Source organism: Lissotriton vulgaris, chromosome 2_1 (genome assembly GCF_964263255.1).
Source record: "Lissotriton vulgaris chromosome 2_1, aLisVul1.2, whole genome shotgun sequence".
Lineage (NCBI taxonomy): Eukaryota > Metazoa > Chordata > Amphibia > Caudata > Salamandridae > Lissotriton > Lissotriton vulgaris.
In genome coordinates this window covers 1,330,193,741-1,330,209,881 of record NC_141687.1, presented here as the reverse complement: position 1 = coordinate 1,330,209,881, position 16,141 = coordinate 1,330,193,741, and the positions used below count along the sequence as shown (strand labels likewise).

The 16,141-nt window shown below is 42.3% G+C and overlaps 1 protein-coding gene across 2 annotated transcripts in view; it reads right to left on the bottom strand.

Moving 5' to 3' along the window:
* The window catches only part of CLASP1 (cytoplasmic linker associated protein 1), a 1,635,412-nt gene that overhangs the window by 556,555 nt on the left and 1,062,716 nt on the right, over window positions 1-16,141 (bottom strand). For both annotated transcript variants that reach the window (XM_086957100.1, XM_086957101.1), the window contains one exon: window positions 4,612-4,690. In XM_086957100.1, the coding sequence (XP_086813226.1) occupies window positions 4,612-4,690 (79 nt within the window). The remainder of the gene's footprint in view (window positions 1-4,611; window positions 4,691-16,141) is intronic.

Below are 16,141 nucleotides of genomic sequence, written 5' to 3'. Positions count from 1 at the left end.
CCGCAGCTCGAGGCGCCTTTGCGGTTCCTAGTCCATTGGCTAGTGAGCCCCCACAAAGGCCAATCGTTTGTTTCTTGAGCTTTCCTGGTTGCTCCAGACGTGCTCCCACTCCTCTCCAAAGGAGGAGTCCCTCAGACCTTGCTGGTCTGCACCGAAGCCAATCTTGTCATATTGCGTGGGTTGCTGTTGTCAAGGCATCTGAAAGGTCATATCCTTGACCAAGTCTGGACATCAAACCTCGACATCTCACCTCCTTCAGTCCTCCCGTGCGCCTGGTCCGACCACTACCTCATTTCTTTTCACTTACATCTGCACACTTTGTGTCCTCCCCCCCGTACTAAAAATAAGATGGCTCGCAATTGGAAAAGGGTCAATCTGCCTGATTTCCACGACTCATTGGCTTTCACTGCACCCACGCCGCTGTCCTCATTAGAGAATCAGGCTGAAAAACTTGACGAATGGCTGCGTCAGGCTAGTGACAAAGCTGCCCCCCTCAAAACAATTAAAGCTATGCGCCCCCACGACGCTCAACGTTGGTTTACGGACCAACTTAAAGCAGACAAACTCGCCCTGCGGCAAACTGAACGCCGCTGGCGTCGCCATTACGATCCTCAGCTCAAACTTGTTTACATTGAGACCTTAAAATCTTACAAACAATCTATCTTGGCAGCCAAGACGGCATATTTTTCACAAAAAATCTTGAATTCAAATAACAAAACGAAAGATATTTTCTCAATTGTAAACGAGCTCTCCCTACCAGACAGAGTCACCCCCCAACCTCAGCCGACCCAAATCCTCTGTGATTCGCTCAATTCTTATTTCATAGAAAAAATCACAACAATAAAACATAATATCCCAACCCCGGCATCTCCTACTCCTCCTCCTCTTCCCCCTACAAACACTGGTATCTTGACTGAATTCCCACCTATATCTCTACAAGAGTTCTCGTCACTCCTTCATAAAGTCAGCTCGGGATCCCCCAATGATTGCTGTCCTCCGCAGGTCCTGAAAGGAGCCTTTCTTGCATGCCCAGGCCCCCTGCTAGCATTACTTAACAACTCCCTTTCTACCGGGGAGGTCCCATCCTCCTTTAAGCAAGCTGCAGTCTTACCAATCTTAAAGAAGCCCAACGCAGACCCTACAATACTCAGTAACTACAGACCCATTTCCCTACTCCCTACCTAGGAAAGATCTTGGAGACCTACGTTACCCGCTGCTTGAGCTCTTTCATAGAGAAATCATCTTTCTTAGATCCTCAACAAGCGGGATTTAGACCCCTCCACTCCACCGAGGCGGTCATAGTAGCAGGCATGGACACCCTCAGGAAAGGAGCTGACAAAAACACCTCTCAAGCCCTTGTCCTATTAGATCTCTCGGCGGCATTTGACACGGTCGATCATACCATCTTGATCGACCGTGTCCACAACGCCGGCATTCAGGGAGTGGCCCTTGACTGGCTCAGATCTTTCCTTCACCAGCGTTCACAGTCCGTCCACCTTTCCACTTTTTCCGCACCTTACACTTCCCTTCCCTGTGGTGTCCCACAGGGCTCTGCACTATCCCCTCTCCTCTTTAATTTGTATCTCCAACCACTTTTAGCCTCCCTCCGCAACTCCCCGGTCACAATCTTTAATTATGCGGACGACCTTCAGTTAATTTTTTCCATAGACTCCCTACCTTCCTCCCGTATCAATTTCCAGTCCACCATGCTGACCATTGCAGAGTGGATGTACCACAGCCACTTAAAGCTGAACCCCACCAAGACCGAGCTCGTCTTGGTAGGCGGCCCCAATCACCCATGGAATGCCTCCTTCTGGCCTACATCTCTGGGGACTGCACCCACTCCTGTGAGCTCAGTCAAAAGCCTGGGGGTGATCATTTCCGAAGATCTATCAATGAGACCACATATCAACGCGGTTACCTCTGCCTGTTTCTTCCACCTCAGGCGGATCCGCAAGATCAGCAGGTTTCTTACCAAAGAGGCCCTGACTCAGGTTGTCATTGCGCTCATCACCTCCAGGCTCGATTACGCCAACATACTATACGCAGGAATTCCTGCATGTCACCTCCACCGACTTCAGCTGGTGCAGAATCAGGCTGCTCGCCTGATTTTCTGCCAGCCCAAACACCAGCACGTCACACCCCTCCTCCGTAGTCTGCATTGGCTCCCTGTTTCCAAACGCTGCACTTTCAAACTGGCATGCACTACCTTTAAGGCCCTATCGGACGCAGCTCCTAGGTTCATCTCTTCGGCCTTGTCCCGTCACATTCCTCTCAGAGCCCTTCGCTCAGCATCACTAAACCTCCTCGAGGTCCCCAGATTTAAAAGAAAAAAGCACGGTGGCCTGAGTTTTTCTGTCTTGCTCCCTCCACCTGGAACTCCCTACCTTCCTCTCTCCGTCTCTGCCCTAAGTACGACTGTTTCCGTACACTTCTAAAAACCCTGCTCTTTCAAGCTGCTTATGATTAATCCCCCACCCTGGATCAACGCCATATGTCAATGAGCGCCAAGAAACCGATGGTGATAGTGCGCGTTATAAACAATTTTAATAGAATAATAGAATAGAATAATAGAAGGCATGTTGGGTCCAATCTGGATTCAGACACCGCAGTCAGCTAGATCCTTTGTGGGACAGCTTGAATCCAGCTCCTGGTCATCCTCCTCGTGGCTGAAGAGTCAAGCTTCACCTCTTTCACCTGAAATCACCCGACATGCGCTGGCATCTTCTCCTCGCCATCGTGGTCACTGGCTAGAGACCCAGACTCTGTCCCCTCTGCTTTCAGGTGCTCTCAGGTTCTTCACATCTACGATCCACCCTTGGATCCACCCGGACACTTTTCCTCTGGTCGCCTGCAGCATTTCTTCGCAGCTCTCCATAGGAATCGACGACGAAACCAGACACCAAAAGACACCTATGCACCCGGCTTCCCTGGGTGAGGTAACACGAGTACTCCGGTGCTCCTGTGGGTCTTGTCTCTCGAAGTGTCCTAGTCTAAAAGGGTTCCATCGTAGTTCACCTAGAAGTGCCCTTAATGTTTAAAATTGTAACTTGTTAGTTCTCCATAGAAAGTCAATGGTGATCCGTGGCTTTGTTTAGACAATGCATGAATCCCCTGTGGGCCTCCTGCGTTCTAACCTTGGATGGTTACAGGTAGCCCCAGCGGTTCTACAGGCCCTAGGCCTGCTTTCTAACTCTCAAGTGGTTCTTATATCATTCTTTTAGTATATGATTGTGAGGCCCCTAGGGCATAAAGTATACTGTGCAACTTATCGTATGCCAGTTAAGTTCCTTGTATTGTACTTTTACCTCTGACCTCAAAGAGTCCAGAGGGGTTGTGTTTAGAATAAATACATATATATTTGATATATACCTTGTGTGGTGTGCTTTCATATGATCATTCAAGAAATTATAATTGGTAAAACTACTAGCTTAACACGCCTCTAAGTCTTAGCCTGAAGGCTGCTCTCCACAGCTACCACTAGGATAGCTTTCTATAAGGTTGACTTTACAACCTACCATCAATAAGGGTCGTTCGGACTGGTGCAAGGTGCCCACTAGAATAGTGGACATCGTATACCAGGCCAACTTCTCACAAATATTATGTTGGATGTCTCATGAATACCGATAAAGTCATTTAGAATTTTAAGTAACGTAACCAATATTGGCCATAAGCGATATAGTAAGCTTTCTAGATAATATCTTCTACCACACTGAGCGAGATATAAGTCAAACTGGGATGTCTTGCTTTCACAATCCCTTCACTTTCAATATTTCTATCTTCACACTCTATAAATCCTTCCCCGTTTTTTGTTCTACCCTTTCTTCATCTTTAACTCACAATTTATGTTTAAAATCTATTTCTAACAGGTATATAAAATGAAGGTATACGGAGTTAATCAATGTGTCCATTTTCTTATGTCAGTTAAATGATGTAACACAAAGTATGGTTCAAACTCTTAAAGTAGAGTAACCACAATGTAAACTATTATTTAGTATGTCTTTTTTATCAATTTCAGGATTTGTGGCTTTTCCTGACGAAGGCGTACTTTACGCCGAAACGCGCGTTGAAGATTAAGTATTTTGCCACAGGATTGCTCTTTTTTAATAAAATGTTTTTATATGAGAATACTGTAACAGTCCGTAAAGGAATCCTGTACCTATATAGAATATGTTAGTTTTTTAACTTTGTGAAACTTGATATGTACAAAATAAACCTTTGTATTTTTTTAATTACTTTGTTGCTACAATCAGTTATTTTAACTAGACCCATACATTTAGAAATGTTCTATGTATAATCATTGCCTAGGAAGTTATTTTTCACTGTGTATTACCCTGTCCTAGGAAATGCATTTCTACTATATCAGGGGGTCCTTGCTACCTACAAGAAGTTATTCAAATTATCACCAGCATTCTGGGCTACAACCCTTTATTGGATCTATTTTATAGTGATGTTGAAAAGAAGCAACATGTAAATACCCCTCACAGAAAGCAATGGAATAAATCTTTGACTTTTCCCAACTGTACAATGTACCTAAAAGGGCATAATAATTATAGAAAAAAGCTGAATTTGCGATCAATATTTATACATACAAAACCACTTGTGTCTTACCTTAAGGTTTGGGGTTTGTGTCTGGTCCACAATAAATCTCATCAGAATTGTAAACTGCTGATCAAATGGAAAGGAATCCCTGGCGAGAGAAAAAAAACTATCAAGGATCTCTGTAGGTAAGATACCATTGATACAATTCGCAAGCAATACAGCTGACATCATCATAAATACTTTAAAAGTAATTATTGCTGGTTAAATCTACTTTGCACAAGTTTTATTAGGCTATCAGTGGAGTCGTGGACAAACCCTGCAACAGAACTCTTAGTTAACCCAAATTAATTGATTCTTCCTAGAATGCAGAGGTGCATACTTAAAGCCTTAGCGGCCTACTGGGATGCCCTAGTGCAAGATTTCAAGGATTATGGGAAATATGATGAACTGGTGCCCTGAGCTCTTGCCCCTTCCTTTTAGTGTTTTTCCCTGAGAAGCTCAGATAGCCACTGGCCTTTAAGCTGGAATTGTGGATTTTCCCTAACTGGCCACTAAGTACCCATTAGCTATGCCTGTCGCCCCTTAGGATTAGTAGTCTAAGCATCACAACTCTGTTTGGAATTCCCCAAGAGGGAAGGCGGAACGCAGCAATTCAGCCTGCACAACAGCACCCTTTCGTTCCCCACACTTCAAGATGTGAACATTGAGGAGGAGAGAGAACAGGATGGGTATGTTTTTTTTTGTTTTAAATTAAGTTTCTTAAAAGTTTGTCAACAGCTATTTCAATGCATGGACGGTTTACATAGCATTTGGGGCCTAGATCTGTCCGACAGACAGACCACAGCTACTGGAGGGCCCCCAGCAACATCAATAATTTCGAACTGGTCGCAATATGCTACAATAATGCTCCGACCCTGATAATGTTGAACACTGGTGTGATCAGTAAATTATTGCCTTATACCAATTTTATGTAGTTGCACTGTACTCCTTAAATCTAAGCCAATACCCCCAATAAAACGTTCTAAAAACATCCTCCCTGGCAGTCTAGCTATGGGGGTGGAGGTATCAGCAGCAACCAAAAATACAATACAAGCAGAACAATAGTGCAGAATGTACAGCCTGGGAGACAGCAGTGATAGAGCGAGGTGGGAAAACAACATTTTGTATACCACTCGTGAAATCATTCCCTCATAACAGTAACCTTTATTAAATGTGTGGAGTGGAAAATATTAACCAACATAGAATAGAATGCACACACATGTACACGTGGGAATACTAATTTGCTTGTATGGCGAAAATAAAATTAACTAATAAATGTTGTTGTCGTGATGTGAATTAATGCAAAGCTTCAAAATAAACAAAAACTGCATAAATGTGCTTTTTGTGCATGTATTTGTGGCAGAAATCGAAGGATAAGTGAGTATAAAATGCATCTATGTGGCTGGTTTGCTAGGTATTAACTAACAGGGAAACCTTGGTATGTGGGGAGGTAAACAGAAGGGCTATAGTTCTATATTTAACCTTATTTTGTGTTTGTCTCTATGATAGTTCCCATTCCGGCCTGTGAGGCCTAGTGAAAATATGACTGCTCTATTAACTGCGAATAGATGATGAACTGAGCATGCGCAGCTCAAGTCCGAGTTGAATCCGAGCTGCTTGTGCATAAACAAAGACAGTTCAAGGCCAGTATGCCCTGGAAGTCCTGATGACTGTCAAGAGGATGGACGTTTGAGTTACTGAACGTGAGAAAACTACGCAAAGTTGTAAGTGGAGGATGTGACTAGGCTAAAGACTTCCTTAAAAAAAGGACCCTTTAAAATTTAGCTGACATAACTGAATCGAATGTTAAAATGATCAGGTCGTGCTCATCCACCCCAAATTTGTCCAATCAGAAACCGAGTTTGTGTTGATAGTTGCTTTTTAGATAGATAATGTTAGTGAAATAGTGTATTAAAACCCCTGACTTTACTTAAAATTATGTAAGATTTCCTTGATTAAATGTTTTATTTCTTTGAGTGAGACTGAGCTTTAGATGAGGTTATTAGTTAGGGAAGTTAGGAGGAAATGAATTTTGGGAACTATCTGTCTTTTGCTAAAAACTTGGCTTTTCTCAAATCTAAATAATAATGTCGATCGCTGAGTTTTTTTTTAAATAAACAAAAATGACTATTTGAAATTAAAAAAAATGTTTAAAGTTACTTTGAATAAAGAAATAAATAAAGTGAATAAACTGTCAGATATGCTGAACTTTGCTTTTAATAAAAATTAGATACATGGAGAATTAAGCTGGTCTTGTATTTTCCTATGCCTAATTTTAACAAGCAGATTAATTGACCATAATGGTTGGTGTGTCTGAATAGAATGTCTTGTTAATGAATCATGGTAAAAACTCATTTAAACTGCAGGTGTAAATAATGTAAATATTTAGTTTTGATTTAGACACTCCGACATGATACAGCAGCTCTCCTTTGAATTTCACTGATGTATGAAGTAGGATGAAAGTTTATTGCGAGTAACTCACAGTTTTATGGCCCCACTGATGAGTAGATATATGATTTAATACCTCAGGGAAAGGTGACATGGTTTTAGAAATTATTTCTGGAGTAGCGCTGAATCAGCAGCAGTGAAACAGGAGCAGAAGATCTCTGCTGTCTTCTCGCCTGATCTAGAGTGGATTGAAGCAGTACATTTCTGCTACAGCATGACAGTAGTTGGTTAAGATGGAGTAAAAAGACAAGGAAAAGCACTGATAATGGTCCAAATGCATCTCTCACCCCTCCTACAACATAAGCAGGCAAGAACCAGTGCTTGTGGTCATTCTGCTGCACCCCACAGTATGAAGGACAATAGCCCTGCCTGTTAGTCTTTTTTCACGATAGCAAATCTGCATCATGCTGAACATGCCCGGTGAGGAGTGTTAACTTAATCAAGTAATTTTACTAGATAGTAAACTACTTCGTATGGAGTGAAAGCTACATTTGTTAGGACCATGTGAAGTAAATCCCAGCACATATCTTGCTGCCCACACCCATCTTATCTCGCTTGTGATACAATATGAGAACTGCTTTCGCAGAGGAAACAAGTATGTTAGTAGAGATGTGTAAGAAAAGTAGGAGGTGATGGTATTGTAAGGAAAAAGGGTACTAGCTTCTTGGACATTTTCTCGTATTATACTAGCAACAAATACACGTGTATCATCCAGTTGATGGTTTAAGTTCTAGAGAAGGGTGTTGGCCACAGTACATTGGGTTAGAGCATGAAGTCTGCTTCAGTTCCCCTGTCTGCATAACCTGAGAGTGCTGAGAAGCATGCTAAACTGCCATCATTATGCAGAATCAGTGTCAGACTTCTGCTATCCAGTTTCAGAAGAAGCTAACAGCCAAATAGCTGGATGAACCTCACTCAAACTTTATATGAGCCTAGTGCTTAATACAATGGTTCAGCTGAGGTAACCACTGTGAACATTTCTATGACAGGGTCTCCATTTTGAACTGTCAAAAATACTTCTCTAACTTTCAAAAACAGACTCGGCTCTAATCAGAATTAGGGGCTCCTAAAGAACTAGGCATAAGTTCCTGACAATACCTAGAAATACCAATAACAAGATTAAAAAGCTTTCATGGTTTGAAAAAGAAAACCTTCCATTCACACTGACAAGGCTGAAATATTATAGGTAATCTTAAAAAGAAATAGGTTTCAGCTCCTTGTTTCTGTCTGAGGGTGAAAATGTTTTGATAACAGGTTGTACATTTGAATGAGATGGTGCTTTTGACCCAAAATGAGAGCCCGGCGATCAACAACCTGACCGAGGGAACAGGCTTAACACCCCTGGCTGCCATATGCCTCAATGAAAACCTTGGATCCAGCTGGCACTGACAGAGAAAAACTAAAACTAACAACATTCTAGCGAAAACAATAATTACTAAGTTAGGGTAGGCAGAATGAGATAGTACTTAACCAGTATTACTTCCTTTTCTCTCTGGTCCACTGTTTTTCATTGCTTTAGGATTCTATATTTATGCTCTCAAGTGATATAAATCATAAGCTTTTTAGAAAATAGGAGTCGACCCTTACACCTAATTTAATCCAAGCTCAGTACATTAAAATGTTAATTAGGTTATTGCTCCAGATATAGTTATTTTATTTGAAACGTTTAATTTACTAGTGATTGAATTTCTTTACATTTCCTACCTATGGAAAATGAGTATCTGTGCGCATAATGCATAAAAACGGTGATTCACAGTAGCAGAAATGATAATGCTTAAAAGGAAGGCACTGAGAAACACGAACTGAAAAGGGAAAGTAATGAATGATGCAAAGCTACACTATGGGGAGAAAGCAAGAGGCTTCAAAGTCTATGCAGGGCTACTAACCACTGCCAGCTCTTTTCTTCAGTGATCCAAGATGACCCTCTGCTTATTTAAGTGGCTCCAAAGAAATAAATGTTCACAATATATTTAGGAAAAAGTTATTTGCTTGGAGAATGAAAGGGAGAAAGGAACTACATCAGGGAATGAATATCCTCTGGGAGGCTGCACTCTGGCCCAAAACATACCCCAGAAGAATAAAAACCTGTGTGCGAAAAGAGAGGACATTGAGGGTTGAGCTTTCCTCAAGATGGAATCCTACTGAGAATGCACTGAAGAATCATAATTGCATTACTTGACGGGGCTGCTGGACTGTAATAATCTTTTTCGCACTTGAGCAACTTGCTAAAACAGACCGCCAGAGTATCATGACCTTCGCAAAAACACCACTTAAAGAGGTGTTGGTGTTGAAAAGGAATACTCTATTCCCATTCAATCCTAGCAGCAATTCTGCAACTTGTGATTGAAGTTATTACTGGGGCTTTGACCTGGAGCTAACATGCTATGGTGTAAGATCACTGGTCATATAGTCACAAAACCGCAGAATATTTTCGGAACCTAGACACAAGTGGTGAGCTTTGGTCATGTTTTGTTTAAAGAGCTCAGTGGCGGCTCCTTCGCAATGGTGGAGAAACGTCGCCCCACTGCCTTGCCAGTGAGTGAAAAATAAAACGATTTGTGCAGGGAGGGGGCAGGGGATGGGAGCGTGTAAGAGGAGTGTATGTGCATTCCGTGAATGCTCATGTGTGTTTGGTTGGCTGTTCCTGGCTGACAAAAACACACATGCGCACTTAGGTTTCTCCAGCCCGACGAAGAAACCACCACAGATTCCCTGGTCTGAGCAGGGCGTCTTTCCTGCCTTCTCTGCCCAATCCCGACACTGCTCTGCAGCACAGGGTTTGGCTGTGAGTCTATCCCAGGGGTTGCAGGGACCCAGGAAGAAGAGGCCAGCAGAAGTGACTGGCAGCGCCAGGTAAGTTTTTAATATAATTAATAACCTCCATAAGAGATTAGATATTGGTTCAACAGAGGGAAGTTTAAAGTTCTAGACAACAATCGAGAAGAGGGCCATGTCCACCAAAGCTGGAACACAGGAATATGAAAATCGCAATCCTAGATGTATAAATAAAATACATTTCAAGTAGAAAACTTTAAAACCAGGGTTTATCTAATGCATCTTTAATCTATTTTACTACTATACTCACTTCCTTTATGCATCTATATACCTTCCATGTACTTGGATCTATATATTTATTACTTTCCTCCCCATAAATAACAAAGCATATTCAATGCACTACCCTATTTCTCAAACTATACATCTATCAATATCTTTAATCTACATATACTCACTACCTTTATACATCTATAAACTTTCCTTGCACTTATGGATCTATATATTTATTACTTTCTTCTAATTCAGCATATCCAATGCACTACCCTATTTCTCACCCTATACCCTCTCTCAATATACTGTCTACCTCAACTCTGACTCATCTCAAACCTCTTTCTACTACTCTTTCCAGTGCACTACCCAATTTCTCACCATTTACCTCAATCAATATATCCCCTACATCCATCCTCTCATTCATTTCAAACCTCACACCATCATTATGATCCCCAAAATAGCCCTTTCTAGATTCTCCCCTACTCTAACCCTCTCTGCACCAGCTGACGCCTCTTTTACTATACTGATACCCCAAAACAAGCCTTTCTAAACTCTTCCCTCTGACTCCTCCACTCCACATCCATTATTACTCATCCCAAACCTTCCACTACTGCTATGACCTCCCCCAAAAAATATTCTAAATCCTTCACTCTTCTATCCTTCCACTATCCTTTTCAATCAAAATAACTGACTAACATGTCCACTTCTCATATTTCACTATACTAATTCACCACTAATCCTTTATGAGTTCCAGAGTAGCGTGCCGAAAAAAGCGTTTCAATACCTCATTAGGGATCGCAGGTACTATTCAAATGCAAACCTTTTTTCCCTCTTCTATCCCTCCGCTATCCTTCTCAATTCAAATAACTGACTAATATCCACCTTTCAAATTACTTTCATATTTTACTATACTAATTCACAACTAATCCTTCATGAGTTCCGGAGTAGCGTGCTACTCGCCCAAAAAGCGCTTTAACGCCTCGTCAGGTGTAGTAAGCGCTATATAAATGCAATTACAATACAATACACCCTGTGAGCATTTTGTGATTTGACCATAAAGAAAAATTAAGACCCGCTCAAGTCAAATGTATATTTGTTTCAAAGTCATTGTCATCATTTCTCTAAGAGTATGTTGTTCGATCTTTAATAGCTATGCGTTTAAAAAAAAATTAAAAGATCCAAAATTGCAATGCAGTCAGAGGTCTCCTTGTTTGATTGCTTATCAGACGAGATGGTTGCCTCTTTCAATAAAATGATAGTGAGAGGAAGTGGCCAGTAGGAGAGTGGGCAATGTGGCATGTGCCGCAAACCATACCATGTCCATCCCCACACAATCAAATGGGGCACTCCGAGAGTTATCCTATTATATGCAGTGTGAGGAAATGGGAAACAATAATGCTTATGTTTTTTCTTTCATTTCACAGAATGATTGCAAACATTCTAGGCTTTCTTAGACAACAACGTCCGAACTGGACGTAAAGCACAAGTATATTCGTATTTCCTTCCTATAAATGTTACATGAAATGTTTGACCTCACTCTCAGAGACACCCTCAATGTGTGTCTTGGGGTCAACTTCCTGCTCAAAACCTATACTCCACAGGCCTTGGGAAAATGGGTATCAAAAACAGACATCCACCTTACACAGTCTTAAAACAAGATGATCTTGTAAGTAGAAAAATTCGATCCATCAAAAATTACAGATAAAAGTATGAAAACAAGGAGAGTGAGCTCTAGACTAAGGTGTTTGAGGCTTGCACAAACAAGGAACTGACATCACAGATGCAGTTGTGGCACCCTATATATAGCTCAACATAGGGACTTAAGGGTAAGCCACATAAAATGATTTTGAATCCAAGTGGATGCCATTGAGTTATATATAGATATGATACTTTTTGTGGGAAGAATTCTCTCATAGAAATCTTTGTTATTTCCAATGCCATTTTCACCCCCAAATAATCGCTATGTAATAAAAGTAGAACTTTCACAAAAAGCAGCATTAATACTTAGCATTGCTGCCAAAAGGTATGCCCTTCACGTTCTACTGAAGCATTGTTTCTGCATAGGTTAATCCTACAATAACATTCCATTCGTCCTGCTACATCACACCATAAATCCACTCGCGAAATGAAAGCAATGACTTAAGTGTACACTGCCTGTATTGTTCCGAGGTAAATTGAACTTTAAAGTACACATCAAGAACAGCCAAGAGAGTAATCCTTAATCGCATTAAGACAGCAATAACCTGTATGTTCCCTTAAAACACTAGAAGCAACTTTTAAATCTCGCAAATAGTTAAACGTTGAGTTTACTCCGTATTTCCATTGAAAATATTACAAAGAACAATACTATCATTATTAAGATGTTTAAAGACGCGGATCGTCATCCTTAGGTAGGCCATCAAGGGCAATGCACTTAAAATGAAATATTTTTTCATTTATATGTATGTAGGCATTCTAAATCATGTGCTTAAAATTAACAGTAACACACGTTTTAAATGTAGATAAAAAGCAAGGTATACACAAACGCAGATCTAAAAAGCATTGGCAAAGCGAATAGGTCTAGATTATAAACTTCTGTCAAAAGAATAATATCGCTTCACAGACATTTCAGTCCCTCCCCCCCACCTCTCCAAAGAGACTAGGAATAGTCAATCAAATGGTCACCCCACTTCAACATCTATATACAAAATCCATTCTTTGTTTCTTAGGAGAGTTTGGAATAATTAGCAAATTGAATCTACCTGAAGACAATTGCCTAGGTGGGGCTTTTCAGTAAGAAGCCACCAGGCCCACCACAGACAATACAGACTGGATCATCAAGTATTTCATAAAGGCGCTGATGTGACTGCAAGCTTACATTTTTTTGGGGCATACTTAGTTCCTAACTGAATGCATTTGTGCTAGCACACTCAAAAAAGGAGACAAAGAAAGGAGAAGCATAAATGCTAGAAATGATCTTCCAAAGACTAAATAGGAATATTAATGGTTAATGTAGTAAACCTGTACTCCAAACACAGTGTGGTCTGCTATTTGTCAGCAGAGCTGTTTCGGTACCTTGGTGTGGCCGGAAGCCAGTTTGGGAGGAATGAAGATGGCTATGGGATTCAAGAAATGCAGATAGAGAATTGTTGACATGCTTTTCCGCCAGCTTGCTGATGCCCGGTAGGAGCGAGATGGGACGATAATTGCCCAGTTCCACTGGATCTAGGTGAGGTTTTTTTTAGAAGTGCTTTGACCATAGCATTTTTCCATTCTGAGGGGACTAGTCGGGCTGCTAAGAATGCATTAAGTGAGTGATAGATTAGATGATAGTGAGTATTACTCTCTTGAGAATATTGAGTGGCATGGGGTCAAGAGGTGACCCGCTTTTAACAGTGAACAGGATGGGAAGGAGAGATTCCTGCGTGAGAGGGGTGAACATGTCTAGGGGGAGGGGGGGGGGGGGGGTTGTTCTTATTATGTACCGAGTCTCTAGGTTGAAGTGGGGGTAGGGTTTCTAGGGGTGGGATGTGCTTTAGGATGTTTTGAATTTTGGATTGGAAAAAATCTGCTAGTTCATTGCAATGTTGTCCCGAAGGGTCAGGCGCTGCCTGGGGGTCTGGGAGTTTGAGTAACTGTTTGATGATGAGGAACGAGTCTATGGAGGGGTTGGCTGATCAAGATAGTTTTTATTTGTGGTAAGTGGTCTGAGCAGTTTTAATTTCGGTCTTATAGGTTGCTATGGCTGACCTATAATCTGTTTTTTTCTTGGGGGCGAAATCTTTCCTTTCACAGTCGTTCTAGTTTTTTTTGCGTGCTGTTTCAAAAGGCAGAGCTTGGGAGTGAACCACGCGTGTTTATTTGGTACGGTTTTCTCCCAGATGGGTTTTTTGTGAAGCACCGTGTTTAAGGAACTTTCAATCCATGTGGCGAAGTCCCTGGAGGAGGTGGTTGGATTATCATTAAGGGTGGGTCTGGTGTTCTCTAAAGCAAGGGTCTAGTCTTCCACGGAGAGTTTTGACCAGGGGCGAATTTTAGTGAGCATTGACGGTGTAAGGGAGGGGGGAACCGTTTTCGGGGGGTACCAAAGAAAAGGGACTAGGAAGTGGTCAGACCATGGGAGGGTATCGGTCCTTTTAGTTGCATAGGATTTGAGAAGACCGGGTCAAGAAGATGCCCTTTGATATGTGTAGCTAGTGGGACCTTCTGGGATAGCTGGTAAGACCCAAGATCTAAAGCTAGGTCAGTTGCGTATCGATCCAGCGGGTCGTTAAAATGGAGATTAAGGTCTCCGAGGATGGTGAAGTTAGCTGCACTGCAAGCGATGATGATAACTGATTCTATTAATGACTGAGAGAACTTATTCAGGGCTCCAGGGGGGCGGTATATAAGGATGCCTGGGAAAGTAAGAGTGGAGGAGAATTTGATGGAGAAGTGGACATTCTCACAGTCTGATAGGGGGCTACCTAATAACCGACAGATCAGCTGGTCCTTATGGATGATAGCAATTCCGCCCCCTTTGCCAGGTGCTCTGTCTAGGCGTGTGATCTGAGACCCCAGGGAATCAGCTTGTACTATGTCGGGATCTGAGTTCGGGGTGAGCCAAAGAGGAAATGAGGAAAAGCACCTCCGGTGCTAGGTCATTCAAGAGCATTGAGATTTCTGTATTGCGCTTAGGTAGAGATCTGCAATTGAGCAGATATAGCTTAAATTATCTAGGTGTTATGTCCAATATGGTCTTAAATTCATGGCAAGGTACACTACCAGCTATACTCTGTTGTAGTAGACTTCGCCTGGTAACCACTGTCCCAAGTGCTTCATCAAGGGTGCACACTTATTTGTGACGGATCCTTGGCTCCTGCTCCTTTGCTGCATTCCTCTGCCAATTCACAGTGAGGTCTACAATGAGCTGTGAGCGGATTTGGCCAGAGGTCTAAGTTCAATGTCTCCCAGACACAATCAACTCCCATCCTACACAAATGGAGAGCCCTCTGCCCCAGACTGCTTTCACATGAAGGCTCCAACGGTACATGAAATGGGTGCTAAAGGGAGACTACAGTTTCCACTTAGATCACAAGCTCCTGTATCTTTAGTTCACGGTGGTGGAGAAGAATTCAAGAGTTACATCTCCCAGTGCTGTGCTGCACATTCATGGTATGTCAGGCAGGGAAAAACCCATATCATAGTTCAGTTGTAAAAGGGTTGTGTGTTTTACTGAACTAGAACACATAAGCCAATCGGGCGATCTGGTTCTACAGTAACAGTTCTCCCCGTACATAGCTCATTTCAACCGCAGAGCAATGAAGAATATGCTCAGTGGGTTTCAATGCTTCAGATCGCACCAACCAACAAACTGAACTCTCCCAGGCCAGGGAAGAAGGCAGACAAAAACTTGAGGGACAGTTTGAGGCAACCAGGGGCATGCACTTTGCAAAAAAGAGTGAAGGGCCTTATGATTCCTTGTCGCGCTGATCTCCTTTTGGCCATCATTGTGCAGGTGCTGCCAAGGTGCTCTCTGTTAGTCCTTCCTCTAGAAGCCCTTCTTCTAGGCAGCTCAACTGTTTGCTACCTCAGAAAGCTTCCTTCTGCAGAGGGGCTTTCAGTACTTCTTTATCACAGCCTGCAGAAAGGGCAGGTCTGTCTTTGCGGCAGATCCTTAGCTTTCCAGCAGGATTTCTTAGACACTAGGTCATATTTGCTAAACTGGCTAGGGGACGGTCTCTCAGGGAGATAAGGTTTAAGCTCTCTCTGCCACCCTGGAAGGTGCTGATTAGGTACCAGGTCAGGGAGAATTTCCTGGAACTATGTCCCATATATCTACTTGGTTTGCAGAGAGTGTGATTCCCCAGGCCCATCTTTGGTTCCTATGCCTATGCTCGGTTCATCCCAGACTGCTCAAGCCACAGTGCTATATCTGTATCGTGAGCAGGAAGTACGAATGGGAGCTTCCTGAATTGAATTTAATTGAATTGAGACTTGTAACACGCGACTTAGCCCAAGGGCGTCAAGGCGCCTAAGAGGATGGTACAAGCTGCTTAAGGTGTGTTTCCTGACAAGGAAACTCAAACTAAAGGCACAGAGAGTTATA